The sequence below is a fragment of the Nerophis lumbriciformis genome, linkage group LG04 (assembly GCF_033978685.3).
Source record: "Nerophis lumbriciformis linkage group LG04, RoL_Nlum_v2.1, whole genome shotgun sequence".
NCBI classification, from domain to species: domain Eukaryota; kingdom Metazoa; phylum Chordata; class Actinopteri; order Syngnathiformes; family Syngnathidae; genus Nerophis; species Nerophis lumbriciformis.
In genome coordinates this window covers 28,410,863-28,436,845 of record NC_084551.2, presented here as the reverse complement: position 1 = coordinate 28,436,845, position 25,983 = coordinate 28,410,863, and the positions used below count along the sequence as shown (strand labels likewise).

At 41.2% G+C, this 25,983-nt stretch overlaps 1 protein-coding gene across 2 annotated transcripts in view; it reads right to left on the bottom strand.

The window, feature by feature from the left end:
• sntb1 (syntrophin, basic 1) overlaps positions 1-25,392 on the bottom strand; it is a 122,602-nt gene extending 97,210 nt beyond the window's left edge. The window contains exon 1 of one of the 2 annotated variants that reach the window (XM_061951362.1): positions 24,737-25,392. In XM_061951362.1, coding sequence (XP_061807346.1) covers positions 24,737-25,235 — 499 coding nt within the window. In that variant the 5' untranslated portion in view covers positions 25,236-25,392. The remainder of the gene's footprint in view (positions 1-24,736) is intronic. The other variant, XM_061951355.2, reaches the window with a different exon arrangement.
• Between the last annotated feature and the right edge of the window lie 591 nt (positions 25,393-25,983).

The window sequence follows — 25,983 nt, the reverse complement described above, 5'->3', positions numbered from 1 at the left end:
ACCAAACAGGAATGACAAACACATTTTGGGAGAACATCCGCACCGCAATACAACATAAACACAACAGAACAAATACCCAGAATCCCTTGCAGTACTAACTCTTCCAGGACGCTACAATATCAGTATTGGTAATGAAGAGTTGGACAATATCGGAATATCGGATATCGGTAAAAAAAAGCCATTATTGGACATCTCTAATTTTGAGCAAATAAAATCAAAACTTGTTTTGACTTATTCCTGCCATTTGTATTCATTGGTTTCTTTAAAAGATAGGGGAACAAATATTGAAAAAAATCATAAATATTTTTTTGGGTGAAAAACTCTTAGTTGTGCCTACTGGCAGATACATCTTCCAATTGTGCCAAAAGAGGGGAAGTACATCAAACTTTAGCTCTAGACTAGCACGCTCAACCGAGCATACCAGACTTTATGTGTTAAGCGGACCCAACACAATTATGGTCTTGTGTGGTTACGGCCTGAGGGGTCTTGTCAATGCCCACATGAATAAGTGATTTTGTTCAAGACTCCCAACGGTTTTTAACGCCTCCCAAAGTTCAATAAAAACAGCTGTTTTGAATTCTATTTCCATCAAAGGCAGCCTGACCAAATGTTCATTTCCCGAAACCCAAACCACACAAATAAAGCTTCATTTCCCTGAGTGAGCTGCTGACAAGTGAACATCAACATTAAAAAGAGGCCAGTGGAGAAGATGTGTCAGACATCCTATTAGCGACTGGATTTAGCTTCAGACTGTATCCTCAAGTGTCTGAGCGAAGTGCAGAACATTAGATGAGGACCATTTAAATACAATTGGGCCCAAGCACAAAAACATAAACACAATAATTACACCTGGAGGCGACAGAAGTTTTTATCTCCTTCTCACAAAGCAAGGAAGAACAGAAGCTCTGCATTTGTTTTGGTTGTGTAAGCATATACAAAACAAAGAAACGAACAATTCTATTGAGTATATTCTGCACAACAATCACTAGCGCTATTGTCATTACTATCATCATCATCAGTGGCTCACTAATCTGTTCTCTTCTGACTCCTCTCACACATTGACTGGAGCATCGGTCTAGACAACTGTGGCCACGTTGAAATGGAATGACGCACTCACACTAACAACGCTGCCTCATCACACTTGTCAGGTGATGACAGGTTTGGATTGTTAGGCGCTGAAATGAAAAGCTTCCAGGCCACTGACTCACATGCCTGCTGCTTAAGTAGGGCAGATGTTTTGCCTGTATTGTGCCTTTTTGTAGTCTACTACCATGTTCACAGTGGACACTTACTAAAGTCATAAAATGTATTTTCAAAGTCATGCACGATGTTATGAGATATTAGTTTAGCGAGCAACAAAGAATAAGAATAATTCATCTTTTTTGACATTTATAACTGGAACTGTTAGAGCCGAGTGTTTTACAGCTTTCACATCCTAATACTGACAGCGGTCAGAGTGTGGTGTTACACTTGTGTGACTGTTAAGAATGAAGATAGGCATTTTGCAAAAAAATCTTGCTCTATTATTGGGAAAAGTAACAATCAGTTAAAGCATTAATTGATATTATAGGTAGGAATGCAATGATAATGGATCAAATAGTAATCAAATAGCATTATAATAACAGTATAAGATAATAATTAAATACCATTCATCCATCGGGGGGGTGTTACTGAATAGAACAGCAACAATGCAAAAATATCATGCCCGTGTTTTAGCTCAATAGTCAGGACCCTGGCCTCTCACACCAGCGACCTGGGTTTGCACCCAGCTCGGAGCACTAGGAAAACACAACAAAGCCGAGAGAGACTTGTGATTGATAGCTATGAACACCAATCATTGCATTCCACCGTCAAAATCGGGGACTGGAATGTTAGTGATTTACACCTGCTATATTAACTTACAACGCCTATAGTTTATTCAACACAGACAGGAAGAAGCAATCTGTAACATTAAATGGTCTTTGAATGAAGCCTTTGACAGGAGTACATGTTGCTGTTTGTTTACACTGAACTCACTCAATGATAAACTACTGATTGTAAGTGACACTTTTATATTTAACTATTTACCAACCAAATTATTCATGAAGTAACTTGCCACAAACATATTTTACCTCACTTATGTCTTACCTTTACTCTGGCGTCTATAGCTGCACCATTACGGACGTATTGGACCATTTAGCCACAACTTTGTTTATTTGCATGCAATGTGCATACTTGCCAACCTTGAGACCCCCCCCCCCCCCTCCATATCCCACACCCTGGATTGTAAATAATGTAATTAATTCAATGTATATACTCTGATGATTATCTTGTGTGATGACTGTATTATGATGATAGTATGTATCTGTATCATGAATCAATTTAAGTGGACCCCGACTTAAACAAGTTGAAAAACGTATTCGGGTGTTACCATTTAGTGGTCAATTGTACAGAATATGTTCTTCACTGTGCAATCTACTAATACAAGTTTCAATCAATCAATCAATCGAATTCGGGAGATTTGGTGGGGGGGGGGGGGTGTTTGGTGGTAGCGGGGGTGTATATTGCAGCCAGGAAGAGTTAGGGATGCAAGGGATTATGGGTATTTGTTCTGTTGTGTTTATGTTGTGTTACGGTGCGGATGTTCTCACAGTGTGGCGCATATTTGTAACAGTGTTAAAGTTGTTTATACGGCCACTTTCGTGTGTTTGCAGAAGCCGCATACAACATATGACTGGGCCGGCACGCTGTTTGTATGGTGAAAAAGCGGACACATCGACAGGTTGTAGAGGACGCTACAGCAGTGGTTCTCAAACTTTTTTTGTCATCCCCCACTTTGGACAAGGGGGAGTTTTCAAGCCCCACCTGCCCCCATCACCCCAACAGAATGCTAATGCCAAGCTTAACATTTTCAAATTTATTGAACATCAAGTAACATCAAGTTGTATACATTCAAACTCAATAACATAAAATAACATCAAGTTCAATAATAAATAAAATAACTGTGCAGCTGTGGTATAACTTGCCCATCCATCCATCCATTTACTACCGCTTATTCCCTTTGGGGTCGCGGGGGGCGCTGGAGCCTATCTCAGCTACAATCGGGCGGAAGGCGGGGTACACCCTGGACAAGTCACCACCTCATCGCAGGGCCAACACAGATAGACAGACAACATTCACACTCACATTCACACACTAGGGACAATTTAGTGTTGCCAATCAACCTATCCCCAGGTGCATGTCTTTGGAGGTGGGAGGAAGCCGGAGTACCCGGAGGGAACCCACGCAGTCACGGGGAGAACATGCAAACGCCACACAGAAAGATCCCGAGCCCGGGATTGAACCCAAGACTACTCAGGACCTTCGTATTATGAGGCAGATGCACTAACCCCTCTTCCACCGTGCTGCCTGGTATAACTTGCATCAAGTTCAATAATAAATAAAATAACTTGCATCAAGTTCAATAATAAATCAAAAAAAGTGTTATAACTTGCATCAAGTTCAATAATAAATCAAATAAAAGTGTTATAACTTGCATCAAGTTCAATAATAAATCAAATAAAAGTGTTATAACTTGCATCAAGTTCAATAATAAATCAAATAACTTGCATCAAATTCAAAATAAATAAAATAAAAGTGCCACTTTGCAATCTTTGCAAAAAAAAAGGAGGAGCTATGCATTTGGCAAGACATATATATATATATATATATATATATATATATATATATATATATATATATATATATATATATATATATATGTATGTGTGGGGAAAAAAAATCACAAGACTATTTCATCTCTACAGGCCTGTTTCATGAGGGGGGTACCCTCAATCGTCAGGAGATTTTAATGGGAGCATTCGCATACCATGGTTTATATAGGGCACAGAGTGGGTGGGTACAGGCTGGCCTAGGGGCGTGGTGATTGGTTCATGTGTTACCTAGGAGGTGTTTCCGTCTATGGCGGCATGTTGTTACAATTTCGCTGCGCTTGTTGAGGGATGACAGGTCTGGACGGTAGATAATAAACTGTTTCTCTTTCAAGCATAGGTTGCATCTTTTATTACCACTATTGTAAGGTGTGCTGGATGCAAGAATTTGCCATGTTATTGAATATTCAACATTATTGTCTTTGAGGTCCCAAATGTGTTTGCTGAGTTCTGTGGTATTTCGCAGGTTTTTGTTCCTGAAAGAAGCCTTGTGGTTGTTCCATCTGGTTTTGAATTCACCCTCGGTTAATCCTACATATGTGTCGGATGTGTTAATGTCCTTGCGTATTACCTTAGATTGGTAGACAACTGATGTTTGTAAGCATCCCCCGTTGAGGGGGCAATCAGGTTTCTTTCGACAGTTACATGCTTTGTTGGTTTTGGAGTCGTTCTGACTGGGGGTCGACGGCTCATTTGCAATTGTTTTGTTGTGGTTTGAGATGATTTGTCGTATATTGTTCATGCAGCTGTAGCTCAATTTGATGTTGTTCTTGTTGAATACTTTTCTTAGGTTGTTGTCTTTGGGAAAGTGTTTGTCAATCAGGTTGAGGAATTTGTGTCCAATGTTCGTTGAGACGTTTTTGCTGTATGGGGGGTTGTACCAGATGATGCCGTTTCGTTTTCTGTTCTTTTTTGGCTGGTTTCCTGGCGTGGGTTCATAGGTGAGGGTGAAATTGTATCCGCTTTCATCAAGGGCTTTTTGGTACGGGGGGGTTGCTTGGTTAAATTCAGCTTTGCTAGATGACAGCATCGATAGCCTTTTATTGATTCCGGTAGGTATTCTTTTCGTGGTGGTGGGTGGATGGTTGCTGTCATGGTTCAAAACGGCATCATCTGGTACAACCCCCCATACAGCAAAAACATCTCAACGAACATTGGACACAAATTCCTCAACCTGATTGACAAACACTTTCCCAAAGACAACAACCTAAGAAAAGTATTCAACAAGAACAACATCAAATTGAGCTACAGCTGCATGAACAATATACGACAAATCATCTCAAACCACAACAAAACAATTGCAAATGAGCCGTCGACCCCCAGTCAGAACGACTCCAAAACCAACAAAGCATGTAACTGTCGAAAGAAACCTGATTGCCCCCTCAACGGGGGATGCTTACAAACATCAGTTGTCTACCAATCTAAGGTAATACGCAAGGACATTAACACATCCAACACATATGTAGGATTAACCGAGGGTGAATTCAAAACCAGATGGAACAACCACAAGGCTTCTTTCAGGAACAAAAACCTGCGAAATACCACAGAACTCAGCAAACACATTTGGGACCTCAAAGACAATAATGTTGAATATTCAATAACATGGCAAATTCTTGCATCCAGCACACCTTACAATAGTGGTAATAAAAGATGCAACCTATGCTTGAAAGAGAAACTGTTTATTATCTACCGTCCAGACCTGTCATCCCTCAACAAGCGCAGCGAAATTGTAACAACATGCCGCCATAGACGGAAACACCTCCTAGGTAACACATGAACCAATCACCACGCCCCTAGGCCAGCCTGTACCCACCCACTCTGTGCCCTATATAAACCATGGTATGCGAATGCTCCCATTAAAATCTCCTGACGATTGAGGGTACCCCCCTCATGAAACAGGCCTGTAGAGATGAAATAGTCTTGTGATTTTTTTCCCCCACACATACATATATTGCGCTCTACTACGGTATCGAGCACTATTTTTTGGATAACCTTATTAAGACATATACTCCGCTCCAAATTGACATTTGTTGAGCACTGTACGACGATCAGAAATGGAAAAATTCAACATCGACTACTCTACGAAGAACATTCCCATACCCGCGCAGAATGACTACAAGCTAAGGCTCATAGAAAAGACGGAACACTTCCTAAGAAGGATGCGGTGGAAAGCACATTTTTTCCTCCACCCTGAAACAAAAGGAATGCAAAAGGAAACTTACGGATTCAAATCTACCAAGAACCCACCCACAGTTGAGGAACTAAAGGATTTTGAGAACGACATGCTCAAAATGATACAATCAGTCAAATTCAAGCCAATCCGCAACCCACTCCTCACCAAGCTGAAAAATGACAAGGAGCGCATCAAGAAAGTAAACAACCTCATCATAGCTGCCGATAAAACCACAAACTTCTACAGAATGGACATACCAGAACACCACACCTTACTGGACAGAAGCATCACCAAATCATACAAAAAAGCGCAACCCAATACCTTACAGAACATCCACCTGGAAAATAAAAGGATCGCGGCTGAACTGGACATTGAGGACAGGGTGGACGCCACAGCCAACAAGGAAGCCTTCATCACATTGAAGGATCACAAACCCAACTTCGCAAATAACCCAACATGCCGACTAATAAACCCAACTAAATCTGAAATAGGAAAAATCAGCAAAATAATCCTGGATAGAGTCAACACAAAAATCAAGGACAAAACACCACTCAACCAATGGAGAAATACAGCAGCAGTAATCAAATGGTTCAACAACATCCAAGACAAACAACAGCACAACTTTATCTCCTTTGATATCGAGGAATTTTACCCTTCCATCACGCAAGACCTACTGACTCAAGCACTAGACTTCGCCTCAGACTACGACTCAATCACAGGCAACGAAAGAAACATCATCATCCACGCAAAAAACTCCATTCTCATCCACAACAGTACACCATGGCAAAAAAAGAACAATGCAACATTTGACGTCACTATGGGAAGTTTTGACGGAGCAGAAACGTGTGAACTCGTTGGGAGTTTCCTCCTCTCCCAGCTCGCTAGCCTCAATCTGAACCTTGGTATTTACCGTGATGACGGACTGGCAGTGTGTCGCGCCTCGCCAAGGAGCAGCGAGAATACCAAGAAGCGCATATGCCAAATTTTCAAAGAGAACGGCCTACGGATCACGATTGAAGCCAACAAGCAAACCGTCAACTTTCTTGACGTCACTTTCAACCTGAGAAATAACAGCTACCAACCATTCACGAAACCCAACACAACACTCCAATACGTGCACCATGACAGCAACCATCCACCCACCACCACGAAAAGAATACCTACCGGAATCAATAAAAGGCTATCGATGCTGTCATCTAGCAAAGCTGAATTTGACCAAGCAACCCCCCCGTACCAAAAAGCCCTTGATGAAAGCGGATACAATTTCACCCTCACCTATGAACCCACGCCAGGAAACCAGCCAAAAAAGAACAGAAAACGAAACGGCATCATCTGGTACAACCCCCCATACAGCAAAAACGTCTCAACGAACATTGGACACAAATTCCTCAACCTGATTGACAAACACTTTCCCAAAGACAACAACCTAAGAAAAGTATTCAACAAGAACAACATCAAATTGAGCTACAGCTGCATGAACAATATACGACAAATCATCTCAAACCACAACAAAACAATTGCAAATGAGCCGTCGACCCCCAGTCAGAACGACTCCAAAACCAACAAAGCATGTAACTGTCGAAAGAAACCTGATTGCCCCCTCAACGGGGGATGCTTACAAACATCAGTTGTCTACCAATCTAAGGTAATACGCAAGGACATTAACACATCCGACACATATGTAGGATTAACCGAGGGTGAATTCAAAACCAGATGGAACAACCACAAGGCTTCTTTCAGGAACAAAAACCTGCGAAATACCACAGAACTCAGCAAACACATTTGGGACCTCAAAGACAATAATGTTGAATATTCAATAACATGGCAAATTCTTGCATCCAGCACACCTTACAATAGTGGTAATAAAAGATGCAACCTATGCTTGAAAGAGAAACAGTTTATTATCTACCGTCCAGACCTGTCATCCCTCAACAAGCGCAGCGAAATTGTAACAACATGCCGCCATAGACGGAAACACCTCCTAGGTAACACATGAACCAATCACCACGCCCCTAGGCCAGCCTGTACCCACCCACTCTGTGCCCTATATAAACCATGGTATGCGAATGCTCCCATTAAAATCTCCTGACGATTGAGGGTACCCCCCTCATGAAACAGGCCTGTAGAGATGAAATAGTCTTGTGATTTTTTTTCCCCACACATACATATATTGCGCTCTACTACGGTATCGAGCACTATTTTTTGGATAACCTTATTAAGACATATATATATATATATATATATATGAAATACTTGACTTGGTGAATTCTAGCTGTAAATATACTCCTCCCCTCTTAACCACGCCCCCACCCCCAACCACGCCCCCGACCCCCACCTCCCGAAATTGGAGGTCTCAAGGTTGGCAAGTATGGTGAAACAGCACGGCTGTATGATCAGCTCCCATTTCCTCACACAGTGCAGAGAACAGTCGCGCTTTCAGTGGTCGTGTTTTGATCAAATTTACCGCGCTCACATCTGTTAAAACCTTATTGAGTTCGGGGGTGAGCTGCCTTGACGCGAGTGCTTCCCGGTGAATGACACAGTGTGTCCAATGCGCATTTGGCGCAACCCTCTTTATTAGAGCCTGCAGCTTGTTTCTTGACCCTGCCATGGTCATTGCGCCATCAGAGCAAAAGCCCACACAGTTTTCCCATTTAAGGTCGTGTTCTTTGAGGAAACTGTCCATTATCTTGAACAGCTCATCAGCAGAGGCTCTATTTTTTATGTATTTGCAAAACAGCAAATCCTCGCACAGTGACTCGCCATTCACAAAGCGGACATATGCGATGAACAGGCAGTCTTTATTGCTGTCATAGTAGCTTCGTCCACTTGTAAAGCAAAACGACTTTCTTTTCATTTGTCTCCGAGTTGTTCCTCAAGATCACTTGCAATGTCGCATATACGTCTCGCAACTGTGTCGTTTAACAGTGGGACAGCTTTTAATTTTGCTGCGCTTGTCTCGTCAAATTTGTTCCGCTTAGCCCCGCCCCCATTAGTTACTGTTGCTATGTCTGTCAAACTTTTGCTCCTACCTAGAAATTTAAAGCCTACAGGAAAAATAAGTAATTTACATGTATTTATATAGCGGATTTCACAGACAGAATCACAAAGTGATTTACAGTGTGTATAGAAAATGAAAGCATAGTAAAAAAAAAAAAATCTAAAAAAAAAAAAAAAAAATTAAAGTGAAATTCCTTCCCGTTCCTCGCGCCCCACCTGTCATGTCTCTATTCCCCACCAGTGGGGCGCGCCCCACACTTTGAGAAACGCTGCGCTACAGGCAGTGCCATCACGGCATGCCCTTAATTTTGTTGTCCGGGTGAAAATCGGGAGAAATTCGGGAGAATGGTTGTCCCGGGAGATTTTCGGGAGGGGCACTGAAATTCGGGAGTCTCCCGGAAGAATCGGGAATGTTGGCAGGTATGGCAATGTGCAATGTTAAAAACATTTTAACAGAAGTATTCTATTCAAGCAGAAGTATTGCTTCCCAAGAGAAGCTCCTAATTTAATTATTTGAAAATTATCCCATAAAAAGTACAATTCATATCTGGTCTAAAAAGAACAACATTATATGAATTAGAATTGTGCTCAGAGTAAAATGCAGTGTATGCAGTGTCATTTCAAACTACATAATAAATGAAAAAATGTTTTTGAATTATCTCTGTCATTTGTATTCAAAACAAAACATTTTGTGAAAAAAAATTGGGGAATTTATTATTAGGCCATATCGCCCAGGCCTACAAGGGATTAAATTGTCCCATCAAGAACAAACTTGCTACCCATGACAAAACTGCCACCCTTGACACACTCATTGACTTAGCCATTCTCTAGACGACAAAATATGCGAATGCAAAGAGAAGACACTAAGATGGACAGCATATACCATACCGCTTCGCCTCAGTGAACGATATTGGCAGCGGCAGGAGTCGACCTTGTAATCGTTCTTGCCATAACCGCCACTCGTCAGCCTAACGACGCTACTGAGGCGCCAATGCAGCTCGTAGGACAAGTTTTCATGAGGCGATACACTTCTTTATTCTTCCATGTCAGTTCTATTAGGTCTACCATGGCTGAAACTGCATAATCCCAATATTGATTGGGGTAGAACCACCGTTTTGAATTGAAGCATCCTTTGCTACGCTAATTGTTTGCGTCCCGCTGTTCCCTCGACAGCTACGCCTAGCCGTGTTAGTGAGTCCATTAATCTGCCGGGGGTACCTGCCGAATATCACAACCTCAAAAAGGTATTTAGTCCCTTCCCCAACATCATCCTCATGACTGTTCTATTAAACTCCTCCCGCAGGCGTTCCCTGTGGCAAGACTCTAATGTGTAAGGTCCGGAATAGTCCGCATTAAGTGACTATATTTCCTTGTCACTCGCGGCGGGTCTCATTCGCTCCTCTTTCTCTCCATTAGGGCTGTTTTTTGAGAAAAAAAAATTCATCTTTGTGGCCCTGTATTGACTATCTTGGTCTTAACGACAAAACAGGGAAGAATAGCTACCCTTTGCCACTTATGGATTTGGTTTTTACTTCTTTATCCTTGGCAGCTGTTTTCACTAAATTAGACTTATGCAATGCTTATCACCTAGTGAGATTTAAGAAAGGGAATGAGTGGAAGACTGCTTTTAACACCTCAATGGGGCATTTTCAATATTTAGTAATGCATTTTTGCCTCACTAATGCGCCCGCCGTTTTTCAAAATCTAATTGACGATGTCCTCAGGGACATGATCCTTATGCACCAGTCGGTGATGTCTACGAGCTCCAACTTGTCTACATGTTTCTCACACCCTTTAACTTTATCTTTATTATTACCTACAGACCCGCAACAGCAAGCCTGATGCGCTCTCCAAAATTTACGGCCCTGCCGCTGAGGAGACCCCCCCCCCAGAGACTATCATACTTGTGGCTCGAGTGACAAGAGCACTCCAATGAGAGGTGGAGAGAAGGGTGTTGAATACCGGCATCAAGACCAAGGTCCCCAACAACGTTTCTGCAGGCAAACTGAGATCTGAGGTCCTGCTGTGAGGACATGCATCTAACGTATCTTGCCATCCTGGCGTGTTCCTAGTCTCACAAAGATTTTGCTGGCCAGCGATGGGAAGAGACAACAACAACTTTGTTAACGCCTGCTCTGTCTGCGCCAGAGGCAATGCTTCTCATCGCCTTTCAGTCGGTCTTCTCCATCCACTATCTATTCTGTCACGACCTTGGTACCACATCAATTTGGATATCATTACAGGTCTTTCAGTTTCCCGGGAAACTACTCAATGTGGTTGCCTGATTTTTTAAGATGGCACACTTCATTCCCCTTTTCATATTACCTTATTCCCTAGAGACTGCTTAACTTCTGCTCGACCACATTTTCAGCCTTCATGATATCCCTCTGGACCTGGTCTCGAACAGAGAACCCCCATTCGCATCCCAGGTCTGGAAGGCTTTTTGTAAGGCATACCATAGGTAGCCTTTAATCAGGATATAATCCCCAGACCAACGGCCAAACGGAGCATGCTAACCAGGACCTGGAGGAGGCACGCTGCTGTGTATGACACAGACACCTGGTCCTCCCACTTCCCTTAGGTGGAGTATGCTCATAGTTCCCTCACATCCTCGGCCACAGGTATATCTCCATTTAGAGTCGCCTATGGTTACAAGCCGCTTTGTTTTCCTTTCTGGAAGTCGGAGATCGCTATACCATCCGTATACCAGCACATTCGCAGAGCTCATCGGGTGTGGCAGCATAGAAGAGCGACTTTGTCCCTGATGGCTGCCCGGAACCGATTCATCCCTTCTGTATGCATTCCACTCTCTTCATCCTGCAAAACCAGGTAAGCCGCCAGGAGTCGTCTTATAGATGGCAGAGTTCTGTCATGATCTGACAACTCTGTTGCCGCCTGTCTGCTCTGTGTTGCAGTGCCTGGTTTTCAGGCTACAGGGCAGAGCCACCTGCGTACACACCTGATACCCATTTCCTCCTGACTTCTTATGCTCTCCAATCCATTCACTCGGCACCAGTAGATTCCTGATGTTCACCCTTCCAGTCGTGTTCATCTCCTCTACACTGGCTCCACTCACGCGTCTCCTTCCTGTGGCTCTGTTCCAGCATTGCCCTGTAGTGTTAGCTGTTTTCTCTCCACACCTTTTTGTGCGTTTTCAGTTTCTCCACACTTTTTGTGTGCATCCTTAGTTATTTTTCCACACTACTTTTTGTGTGTGCTTTTTATTATAATTATTGCAGAGGGGTTAGTGCGTCTGCCTCACAATACAAAGGTCCTGAGTAGTCGTGAGTTCAATCCCGGGCTCGGGATCTTTCTGTGTGGAGTTTGCATGTTCTCCCCGTGACTGCGTGGGTTCCCTCCGGGTACTCCGGCTCCCCCCCCCCTCCAAAGACATGCACCTGGGGATAGGTTGATTGGCAACACTAAATTGGCCCTAGTGTGTGAATGTGAGTGTGAATGTTGTCTGTCTATCTGTGTTGGCCCTGCGATGAGGTGGCGACTTGTCCAGGGTGTATGCCGCCTTCCGCCCAATTGTAGCTGAGATAGGCTCCAGCGACCCCTGCGACCCCGAAGGGAATAAGCGGTAGAAAATGGATGGATGGATATTATTATAATTCTCTCCGTTGGGTACTACTCCGGTGAAAGCCGACCATGACATACATTTCTGACATCTTAGAACCCTATGTACCATTCGGACTCTGAAAACCTGAGGGAGCGGTCTGCTGTTGGTGCCCAGAGTCAGGACTAAACATGGTAAGGTTGCATTTCAATTTTATGCTGCTAAAATAGGGTCGTCGAAAGGTTTGTGAGACAGGCCTCACCGTTGGCAATGTTCAAATTCAGGCAAGTTAAAACACGTTTATTTACCGTAACTGTGGATACTGTATGACATCTGAAGATATTTTATCTTAACTTTTTGATTTTAATTGAATGAATCCATGATTGCCAGCACTTTGAATTGCCTGGCATATGCATTGTGCTTTTTTTAAAAAAATGCCTTGACCTCTCCACTCCAAACTCATGCTTTAATAGACTTTATTAAAGGGCCTTGGTCAAATTGTTCCTAGATGCACTGAGTCCAATGCAAAAATTAATAATGTGTTGTCGGGCTGTCTTTGGCTAAATATTTTCATAGTTGATCCATCCATGCACCCATGCAAAATTTACGTTTCATCACATGTTAATGTTGTCCTCCCAGGGGAAACTGGGTAAAACACGGCACACTGATAAAGCTTAACCTATGTTTACTATAACAATATTTTTACTATAACAAGACTAAATTAACCTTATAGGTTAATATAGTCTTCTTCTCTTTTTCCCCCTCCATTTATCTGCTTTATTTTGTAATTCACATTTTTATTACATATATGTATTGTTGCATTTAAAATAATTGTATTGTTGATAATAAAGGTAAGTATTATTATTATTATTATTATTCATTATCAATAGTGTTTTTATTATTCCATTTGTAGTGCAATAATATTCATTGTCATTGCTGTGGTTATTACTATCTACTTCACAAACTGGTTCTTTGCTATAATTGTTGTATCATATTTGTACATGTCATATTTTCTGATGTTTTTCCGTTGTTGTTGTTTTTGTTGTTGTCTCTCTGTCTTATCATCCTCTTGTCCGTGGCTTCCTGTTTCTTCTTCTTTCTATCCCCTCCTGCTCCAGTCGGGCTGTGCCAAACTTTAAATAAATCCATTTAATAAAGTCAAATACAAATAAGGCAATAAGAGAAATATCTCAAATATCTATAAAAGGAATGCAGTCTTTTATTAAAGTGAACAAAACAGAGATCTCATTTGAAACTTTTTCCCCCCTCAAAAAAAAGCTAAACTACTCTGATAATTAAATGAACACGGTAGAGATCGGATTGTTGAGTGAGGTCCTTGGCTGGGGTGCTGTGCCGACAAGATATCAAACTTGAATAAATAGATAAAAGTAAAAGTTGTAAATAATGTTCCATATGTGAATCTGTGGAAGGATCATTACCTTTACCAACAGAGAGCTACACCTCGGGGGCAATGCGGCAGATCCGGTCGCCTGCCGTGTCCAATATCCGGGTTTCCTCCCACCAGAGGCGCACGGTGGCACGGAGAGCTTCCTGTATGACTGCGGCGCATTACATCGAGACCAATCACTTATGTAGAAACATCTCATCAACACTATTAGTAAAAGATTACTGTCTGCAGACAAATTGTTTTTAGGGAGAGAGAGATGGGAGGCAAAAACATACGAACAGCTCTTTTAGACACGTAATGTCGCACCAGGAAGCAGCGACCAACTCAGCGATCGCTTTCTAGTGACACCCAAATTGGAAGCACATAAAAATGAGCTCTTACTCTCTTGAAACTATTCGTCTGCACACAAGACTATGTTATCAATGATGAACGCAATTGAATCACACTCCCAACACAACAGGTACTTAACTTCGCCTCCCTCCCACGGAGTTTAATGTTTGATGATTTGAGTGCAAGGTTGATAGTCGAATCAGCCTTCCCCAAATCAAATTGTCAAATCTTCCACTGTTTGAGGATAGCCCTAACGTGTTGTCCAGGATGTGTGTGTGTGTGTGTGTGTGTACAATGTACATCCTTAATGTACATTGCTTCACGCCCTCAAAAACCTGAGCACATATTCATCTAAACTGTCTATTTTACTTAAATATGTCTTCCATCTTTTACCGATTTGCAAATTGTTAGCGTCTAAGTAATATACACAGATGAATGATTCAACAAAAATGTTGGAGTACATAAATTGCTTAAAGTCACTATCCAGCCTCTGTTAATAGTCCAAACAGATTATTTCTCTCAATCTCCTGCGTCCTAAGTGCTTGGAAAGTAAGTGGAACATTGGGGATATCACAGATCACATGTTTTATTTGAAATGAAACATACACGCTTGGCTAAATGGACAAAATGCCCTCCAGGCCTGCAGAGATTTATAAGACATGACTTACTGTAATACACATTCATGTTTCGCTGCTTTTCCCTCAAATGAGCGCAGAACAACGTCCGGCACTCGTGTAGCCTGAAGTTTACCTATCTCATTTGCTTCACGTTTCCCTCGCCACATTTTTTCAATTGACTCACAATTCTGCTCCACCCCCTGCCAGTTCTGCTACGTCTTTCTTCCTTTCTTATATCAGTCAGTTCTGCTTTCCCCTCTACAATGTAGCAACCTCGTACCCCTGGGAAGGATCATCACAAGCGTCATAGTGTGTGTGTGTTTGTGTTTGTGTGTGTGTGTGTGTGTGAGAGAGAGAGAGAGATACTTGTTGTTCAAGAGTGCTCATGGGAACAGGAATAAACCCAGAAGTGGCCACTTATATTGTATTTCCTGTGTTTGTGAGTGTTGTGTATGTGCGCGTGTGTGTGTGCAAAACGATGTCCAGCCTTCAGATTAATGTACCATGAGCCCAATGTTCATCTTCTAAAAAGCAACTGTATGTGTGCGTTAGAGCATGTACATGCAGGATACACAAGCTGCCAAATAAAAAAATAAAAAAAAGAAGCATAGGGAGTTTGAACACGAATGTGTCCTTCATGGAACCAGTGGTTACATAACAAGACAGTTCCTCAAAATGCGTCCTGGCAGAATGTAGAGCTCATATCACCATATTTTTCATATCAGTCAATATCGATATGTATCACGATATACAAACCCCGTTTCCATATGAGTTGGAAAATTGTGTTGTGTTGTAAATATAAACGGAATACAATGATTTGCAAATCATTTTCAACCAATATTCAGTTGAATATGCTACAAAGACATATTTATAGTTCAAACTGATAAAAAAAATTGTTTTGCAAATAATCATTAACTTTAGAATTTGATGCCAGCAACACGTGACAAAGACGTTGGGAAAGGTGGCAATAAATACTGATAAAGTTGAGGAATGCTCATCAAACACTTATTTGGAACATCCCGCAGGTGTGCAGGCTAATTGGGAACAGGTGGGTGCCATGATTGGGTATAAAAACAGCTTCCCAAAAAATGCTCAGTCTTTCACAAGAAAGGATAGGGCGAGGTACACCCCTTTGTCCACAACTGCATGAGCAAATAGTCAAACAGTTTAAGAACAACGTTTCTCAAAGTGTAATTGCAAGAAATTTAGGGATTTCAACATCTACGGTCCATAATATCATCAAAAGGTTCAGAGAATCTGGAGAAATCACTCCACGTAAGCGGCATGGCCGTAAACCAACATTGAATGACCGTGACCTTCGATCCCTCAGACGGCACTGTATCAAAAACCGACATCAATCTCTAAAGGATATCACCACATGGGCTCAGGAACACTTCAGAAAACCACTGTCACTAAATACAGTTAAGGTAAGGTGGCAGCTCAGGAGAAAAGAGAATGTATCTGTATTTACTAATTATTTCTTTGGTTTTTTTTCTTTTTTTGGAAGAGCTGACAGTTGTGGCGGTGACAGCAGAAGTTGCTTTGTTGGTCACGCCAAAACAAATTTGACATTGATTTCACCGCATTAATGCTCGTTGAGCAAAGTTTGGAGTCTCTGTACGTCCTTTTTGGAACACCTCTCTGAGTTTACCATAGACAAGCTTTAAGCAGGTTTTGAAAAGTTAGCCAGCCAGCCAGCCAATTTGGCTGAAATTTGCATTTTCCCGACATGTATTCATTTTCGCCACAGCATCAGCAAGTTCACAGGATGTAGAAAATATAATAGAGGGGATCTAAACTTTTTTATTTTGCCTATCATTTACAATCCTTATGTAAGACAAGAACATATATGCTTTTCTTCTTTAATGCATACTAAGTCGCAAATAAATGTTAGCAAAATCCCAACTATACTAATTCTAACAATGGAGTCAATGGTAGCGCCTCTATTCCGCCCACAAAGCACTCTGAATAAGAATTAGTTAATTAATATAATTTATAAAATAAGTCATTTTTTAAATGTTATCTCTTTAAAACATGCTGCAAAAATACATATCCTCTGAAAATATGCCTATAATAGCCACAAACTGGAGGATACATTTTTTAATCAGGGTACAATTTAGAAATTTGTTAAGAGGCTTCATGGAATAATAAACATCAGACTAGGAATGCAAATAATGAATGTGTCAAATAAATCAGTGGTGTGCCATCAGGGCTAGCAAGGCCTTCTCTGCTGGCCTAACATAACCAGAAATCATGATCATAATTAAAGATACAAGTAATTTTTAATTTACTTTCCCTAAATATCTAAAAGTATTAATATTCACTTCATGTCATATTATGCTCCTTCCAGCGCTGTTGTTTTTAGTTTATAGAGTTTTTATCCAATCAGAATTCAGCTAGCTTATGTTGCCATGCTGTACCAAATCTGCCAGGGGCCTTCAGAATCAGCAATGCTGGAGTCTGTGCACTGTAAGTGAACGGGCACAAACATATGACAGACAGTTGTGATAGCCAATCAGATCATGGTGTCAGTAGGGCCTTATAGTTGGCCTAAGGCAGATATATATATTGTGATGTTATGAGCTAGGTAACATAAGAACTCCATTACCCAGCATGCCACAGTAGTGAAGAGCATGCGCAGTAGCCCCGTTTAGGTTGTTAAATGTAGACATGCCAGAAGCTGGATGTTATTGATGAGCACGCTGTGCAGTAAACTTTAAGAAGTCAGCCAACACGCCTCGTCTGCATCTTTTATAATTAGACAAGACAATACATAGATTTGCAAAGCCATTTTCAAGAAGGATATTTAAAGAGAAACTATATCTTGTGAGACCATGTCGGCCAACCCCGGAAACTAGCTCAGCTGTCCCTGCGATGAAATGTGAATTCAGATATTTTATATCTTTATTTTTTCATGTTTAATATGTTTTTTGCCATTTTAATTTTGACAGTACCACATAAGATATGTTTTAATTGCTGATGCGGGTTTATAGATTTTAAAATGCGCCAGAAAATAACCCGTTTTGTACAATGCCCGGTAGTGCGTAAATGTGTTTCTGTATAGTATTTCTCCAGCAATGGTCATGTGGGGACATAAATGATGGTATTATGAGAGGTAATCACTGAAGGCCTAGGTGGTAAACGCACAGCCCGCCACTGCAATAAATGAATGATAAATTTAAACATTTTAGAAAAATACACATCATAGAATGATATTTGCATCCTTTAGATGAAATAAAAATAAACTGAGTCAATTTAACATCTTCAATAGATTATATTTGATCCCCTCTCAGTTGTATAAAATGGGCACATTAGAGAGCAATGTATGTACATTGTGTCAGGCAGCTGAAGGAACGCTAATTCATTTCCTGTGGGAATGTTGTTTATCCATCCTAGGCCACCGTAGGTCATGTAAGGTGCCTGCATCAAGACAGCTGCTAATGTTAGGCAAGTTAGCTCATGTGTGTTGAAGTGGAGACTGAAATAAAGGACTTGTGTATGAAACAGGCTGTGCTTCCTTATTAACATGAAACGGTGTCAGAGGTAAGGACTACACGCCTACAGTCACCAAAGAATTGCAAAGTTTGGGCTCCCAGATCCATTTGGAGGCAGCACTTTTCACGCTTTTAGACCGGACCTTACAAGACCTCGTTATCCAATTTGAAAGCTGCAGCCGAAGAAAGGAAACACACAGACAGATGTATGATGTATGTATCAATGACGGCAAATTCAATTTAATTTACCCTTTGATTAAATGACTTACTGACTACCGGCCCTGCCTTAAAATTGTATAAAAATGTTTAATACCTCTGGATTGAATGCCCTTTAAGGCCTTAGGTTTCCCAAAATCCATTTAATGTCTATTCATGCTTTTTAATGCCCCGCGGAAACCCTGTGATACTATCGAAATGGTCTCATATTACTATCGAAAAAATCGTATTTTGCAATATATATCAATATAGTTTTATCCCCCAGTCTACTTAAATGTCACCGTTGTAACTAAAAGACAAGTTGTAGGTGAATCAGTTTAACATAACATACACCACAATAGCACACAATGCAAAGCCAGAACTGTAAGTAAAAATTGGTACCACAAAAACACATGAGAAAAAACGCTTTAAAGAAATGCATTGCGGCTTAATACAAATACCAATTTCCGTGTCCTGGCTCTTGCTATTAATCAGCTTAATTCAAACCACAAAAAATAAATTGCATAGATGAGAGGAATTCATTCACAAGCCTCAGGGCACAGAATCCTTCTGCTTTTATTCTATTCATCTAATCAGGGTGTGATTTATAGGCTACCTGAAAAGCAACGTGATGACAATCAAGTGGTAGGTAGAAATTCTGAAGCACTTTGCATCCCTTCGCATCCTGGGGATTGAGAAACGTATTGGATTTGCATAAGAATCCACAGGTGGGATTTTAAACATGCAGCACTTTACTAGGGACGTCATGGGGCAGTGGTCCCCAACCACTGGGTCCGTGGATCGATTGGTACCGGGCCACACAAGAAATAAAATAAAAAAATATTTTAAAAAAGTTTTATTTTTTTCATTAAATCAACATAAAAAACACAAGATACACTTACAATTAGTGCACCAACCCCAAAAAAACATCCCTCCCCCATTTACACTCATTCGCAATAAAGGGTTGTTTCTATCTGTTATTAATATTTCTGGTTCCTACATTATATATCAATATACATCAATACAGTCTGCAGGGATACAGTCCGTAGGCACGCATAATTGTATTTTTTTATGACAAAAAAATAAAAAAAATAAAATAAAAAAATACCATAACCCCCCCCGGGTCTGTGGGATACATTTTAAAGCGTTGACCGGTCCGCAGTTACAAAAAGGTTGGGGACCACTGTCATAGGGGATCTTAGACAACACAAACACACACTGAAATTTAGGTTGTCCGTAAGTCAAAGAGCCCAGTTAGCGTGATCCATATAAGACAATCTGATTATGGAACAGTTATAATTGGGTCCTATTAAGCAGCCTGCAAACATTTGGCATTAACAGGAAAATTATATCTGAGCATTTATGTTGCGCTCATACATGTCAACCCTCCTATTTTCCCCAAGAAACTCCCGTATTTTCCGTTTCCATTGTCATGACAAAAGAAATACAGATAATATCCTTCCTGGTACTGCCCAAGTAGCACAGCCTCTGGTCCGCTCAACAACACTTGAAATAACCCTTCATGTGTTTCACTGATTTTCCCCAAATTTCTGAGACATTGTTCTTATTTTCAAATGCAGATGTGGACAGGTATGGTTCAATCCAATCCCCTTTATTTATATAGCACCTTTAACAACAACACTGATTCAATAAAATGTAACCAAATTACAATAATTTTAATTTGCTCTACGCTGCCGTGTCTGCTCGACAGCTCAAATGTTATTTCACTTTTACAATTAATGTGTTAAAAATGTACGAGCGTTTACTAATATAAGGACTTTTGTCATGGCTGGAAACCAATATTCATGTTTAAATGTTTTCTTATGAATAAATGTGCTTCAAAATACAAACTTTTCTATTTACAAACCCTGTTCAAGAACCAATTAGGTTTGTAAATCGAGGTTCAAATGTACATTTGTACTTTACTCATTTCAATAGTGTTTCTCACTTATCAAAGTGATGGCACTCACAACTTTATTTGGCACAACAGCGGTTTATTTTGCAGCAGTACACAGAGACTGAATCATCAACATGTGAGATACTTTGTTTGGGAACACAATTATGTGGAATGATACGCGGACAAACGGACTAGTTAGCTACGCACAATGTTTTGTTGTAAAATAACCAAAATGGTGTACGAAAAACCAGGGCAAACTTTTCGCGAAAATTTCAGTTGAAAATTATCCAAAAATTGTTGTTGTTGTTGTTGTTTGCTGTTGTTGTTTTTGTCTCTCTGTCTAATCCCCCTCTTGTCCCCACAATTTCCCTCTCTGTCTTCTTTTTTCTCTCTTTCTATCCCCTCCTGCTCCGGCCCGGCTGCACTAAATGATAATATAAATACATTTAATAAAGTCAAATACAAATAAGGCAACAAGAGAAGTATCCTACACTTCTCTTTTGTAAAGTAAATCTGAACAGACGACATGGGCATCTACATCAACTATATCATTTGCCTGAGAAGCTGGACAAGACACACAAAAAAAAAATAATAATAAAAAATAAAAATAAATTATCCAAAAAGTGGGGCTTACAAAAAACGGGCTACTACTGTAGTTTAATAGCCCTGCACTGAACGCTCATAAATACTAGTATAGTAGATGTACACTAATATGGACATGAAAGTATTTATTGAACTTCAAAAGACCAAACACAAGTCGAAAACATATTTCATGCTATTTAATGAATGTGGGTATGTTATTGTATGCCAGGGATATTCAACTAAATTGCTTCGGTTTGCCCACAATTCCAAAAAGTTAAGGGCTACAATTATTAGTCTTATTTTGTATATTCCAGGGAACCAGCATTCTCTACGGTAGACATTTTATTTTAGGTGGTTTTTTTATGTCAGTTACAGAAGCACTCTGCTGTTTATATACTGTAGATGTTCTGCAAAAAAAGGATAGTCAAATATCGTCTCTATGAAAGCACTCTAGTGTTTTTAAGAATCGGCTGCAAAAATGTGACTCTCTCACAAGTTGTTTGAACTGAACTTGCAGGCCACCAGTTGAATAGCCCAAATGATATAAAAAGAGAGGACCTAAAATGTAACCTTGAAGAACACCAGTAGTATAAATAAAGAAGTTTGAACATATGCCTTGAGGAACGCCTTAGTTATGTAAATCACTAGTTTGGACCCCAATGTTTACACGAATCAGATTTTTTTGCCGTCAAGTGAGACAGATTGGATTTTTTTGGCAAGTTTAAACGCTCCAAAGTGCTTCAAACCTGATCGTTTGGTATCATATTCAGGCCACGTCATGCAAGTGACGTCGAGGCCACTTTGGGGCCACTTTTGGGCCTGTGCGCGTTTACACTGGAGTCTGATAAAAATCTAATTTTTCTTGCACCGTAAACAGTGAAATGAAAAAAAATCTGATCTAAAAAATTTGGCCCACTTTGAACTGCAGTGTAAACATAGCCCCTGTTTGCTAGCAAGCTTAAAATGTCAAGGCTATAGGCTCTGCCGATGTGTTTACAGTTGTCCAAGTTCCTCTATACCAGTGCTTCTCAAATGGTGGGGCAGGCCCCCCTGAGGGGGTTGCGGTAAGGGGACAGGGGGAGCCTGAGAGGCAAGGGACTTAGGTTATGTCTACACTAAGCCGGATAACTCCTTAAACAAATAATTATTTAGCCTAAGCATCGTGTCAGCCTCATTAAACCATCGTCTAAGGTAACCCTCCTTGGATAATTTTTTACACAGGTAAGTGCGACCTGTATTTCTTGAATCTCCGGATCTTAGCTTTGTATGGACTCATTGATTGTTTATAAACTGAGTTCGGAGAGGAAGTGAAGTCAGAAAGACAGCGCCCCACACAGGAAGTGACGTCAAAAAGACCGCGCTACAGCCAGCTTTATAACAACCGGAGCTAACCACTGGAAAGATGGAGGCGAGTCATCCAGACAGGCCCGTATTTCTTATTCTTCTAAATGTACAGACGTTTGTGGAAATCACACATGAATACCTTAAGTGAAGGAAAAACGCGATTGCAGCTATTTCGGATACAACACATCTCAGACGGCAAGAGAACTTTTGAATGTGGAGGTCAGCTGTGATTCTACTTACCGAAAAACTTTGTCCATTAGTCGAAGGAGAGACAACGAGAATGCGGGCTCCCGTGGATGTGATAAAAAAGGTAGTGTGTGCTTTGTATTACCTGGCCGACGAGGGAAGACTACGGAATACATCGAATGCATTTGGACTGGCAAAGCAGACTGTATCAGTTATTGTCCGCCATGTATGTCGCGGACTCAACGTCTAGGTCCAGAGTATATAAAGTCAATGAAGGTGAAGGCAAAAGAGTGAGGAGTGTCCTGACCAGATATCTAGATCTCTAGATTGATTGATGTAAAATGTTCTTTATCACATTGTTTACTTTCACGTGTCTATTAAAGATTTGATTACTTCATGATGGCTCAGGTGTGATTCACTACAATAGGGCCTCACAGCACACTGGATTTCAGTTAATTGAAATACCACAACACTGGATATTGTTCAGATAAGTTACATTTAAGAACTTGCACACTAAGCAACACTGGAGGTGACTATGACGTGCGCATTTTCCGCGCATGCGTATTAGATCGCGGACGGACGGGGGGAGGGGTTCTTAAACAACCATTGTGTGTGTGTGGACAAGGATGAGGTTAGGTGGGATTTACACTGGATAACCTTAGCCGGCTTAGTGTAGAATGGGCCTTAGTATTAGTGTCTTTTTACATTCTTGAATGATGCACAAGCCTACAGCTTGGTGGAAGCACTGTTTGAATTAATCAACAGGCTCAAGCAGGAATTATACGTTTATATGAAAACATTTATGAATAAATAAATATTATCAGGTTCTCAATCGTATCTAAATTTAGGGGGACACATAAAAAATGTCCCCAGGGAGGCATGACAAAAAAGTAAGTCAGAAGCACTACTCTATACAAAAAGAGTACTCTAGTCCAGGGTTCCCCAACCTTTTTTACCACCAGGGACCGGTTTAATGTATGCATTTTTTTCACGGACCGGCTTTTATACTTATGGCAGATAAAAACAGCAAAAAAAATGTTGCCTTTGGCTACAATCTGGTACATTAACCCTTGTGTAATGTTCATATTGTTGTTACTCAGCCAGCGTTTGTGGGTCTGATGGACCCGTTGCATTTTGTGACTTTTAATGCCTCACAATGAAACACTTTTATGTTAAAATACTGAACAGATGTTTATTGGGATAAGGTAAACATCTGTTCAGTATTTTAACATAAAAGTGTTTGATTGTGAGGCATTAAAAGCCACAAAATGCAACGGGACCATCAGACCCACAAACGCTGGCTGAGTAACAATATGAACGTTGCACGGAAAATTTCTCTGCCAGTTTCTGCATCCCACAGGGATTCTTCTTTTGTGTTTCTGCACCTTTGATTCCCACACAAGGTTGCAACATTGTTTGTCAACACTGTCTGCTCTCATTTTCTCACACATTTGGCACTTTGATGTTCTGTGTACCTACACTCTGTCCTCCTCCTGTCTAGGCCTACTGTGTGTGTGTGTGTGTGTGTGTGTGTGTGTGTGGTACACAGACCATCAATTTCCACACTTCTATTAGCCCCGGGTCCAGTGGACCCGGACATCTTATATGTAATAGAAATGTGTAGAGGGGGGTGTATGCTGTGTGGTCATTAAATACTAATATGTATTCTGATAGATGTTCTTCACAGAAAATGAGCCAAAGTCAGTGAGTCTCAGTTTGAAAAATTAATTAATTGTATAATTTTTCTTTTAATAAAAAATTTAAACGGGTCCCACAGACCCGAACACCACACAAGGGTTAACATATTGTATGTCCATTAATGTGCATTGTCCCATGTACTATAACAAAGGAGTTGTAATATGCATCTATTAACAAGCTTATTGGTGTGTTTAGTGGGACAGGCAAAAGTTAATTAGAAGAAAATGCGGTAGTTTATAAATCAATTAATGTTTCTGTGCGGCCCGGTAGCAAATGCGTCACGGACCGGTACCAGTCCTCGGACCAGTGGTTGGGGACCACTGCTCAAGTGTTTTTTAGGAATATCCTGCGAATATGTTTGTCTCCCAAGTTTTGAACTGAACTCGTGGGCCGGTATGGTGTCATTCATTTGGAGTTGAATAGCCCTGCATGCCCATCCATCCATCCATCCATCCATCCATCCATCCATTCTTCCATCCTCTGGGGTCGCAAACCTATCTCAGTTGCATTCGTGCTGTATGCCCAATAATTCCCCTTCACCATGCATGTCATCATCATTCCTACCTTCCAGAGTCACGTCTTTCCCGGCCCGTTTGAGCGCCTGCACCGCCTCGTCGTGGGTCGCGTCCCTCAGGTTGACACCACCGACGGACAGGATGGCGTCTCCGACGTACAGCGCCTGGGTCTGGTCGGCGGCCAGCCCTTTGAAGATCTTACTGATCAGTATCGGCATCTTATTCTCCCTGCCTCCTTTGATACTGATCCCCAGTCCGCCGACGTCCTGCTTGGTCACCTTGACGTAGCGCTTCCTGTTCGCGATGCTCTCCGGTACCGGCTCGTGCTGGTCCAGGTGTGCGGCACGCGCACTTGTCGGACCGTTGTTGGAGTTGTTGTTGTCGAGGTAGGATCCGTTGGCGGTGACGCCATTGGTGTCGTTCTCGTCGCAGCTTAACGTCAGCGCCTCCTCGTTCAAGTGCGCCCAAACTTTGTGCCAGCGATCCCGCACCAGAACCTCCAGAAAGTCACTTTCGGACGGAAGTTCCCTCGCAGCTACCGCGGCCATGTTTGCTGCATGTCTTCGAAAAGTCCACTGATGGACTTTGACCCACGCAACTTTTCTCTCCACGCAGCCGACCACGCTGCCACAGGTTCTCAGGTCGTGTGCGTGTGTGTGTGTGCTGGGTGGAGTTTGCTCGATCAAATAACCAGCGGGCACATGCACGAGTCCTGCGCGATGCACACATAATGTTTGCTTTAATAATAGGAGCTAATGAACGCAAATGCACACATAATGCATAATGTTTGCTTTAATAATAGGAGCTAATTAATGAACACAAATTAACAAGTGTCCACTGCGCGTGCATGGATCTGTAGGAATGCGCCTGTTCCGGTTTGAGGTCACCTTATTAATTATGTTTTCATACATTTGACACGTAACTCTTCACCCACTGCTATGTTGTTAATAATAGTTGTATTATCGTCCTAAATATTCCTACCCTGTCATAGATGTACTCATATTGTTGCTCTCTATAACATAGACAACTACTCCAAATGTTAATGCTGAGTGATGCTGCCGTGACACCTAGTGGTGAACGTGAAACATTTCATTTTGCCTACGACAAACGCACCACAATGCAATTTGGAATAGGTCAATCCTGCGCTGGGCACCAAAATCTATATTGGGTCCTTAAGTTCTCCAGTACAAAATATATTTTCACACTTTTTGGTTAATGTAAAACGTATATACTTATACTTTTTAAATCAAATTGTGTGTGATCATAATGTATTTGTTTTTAACCAGAGATGGCCGA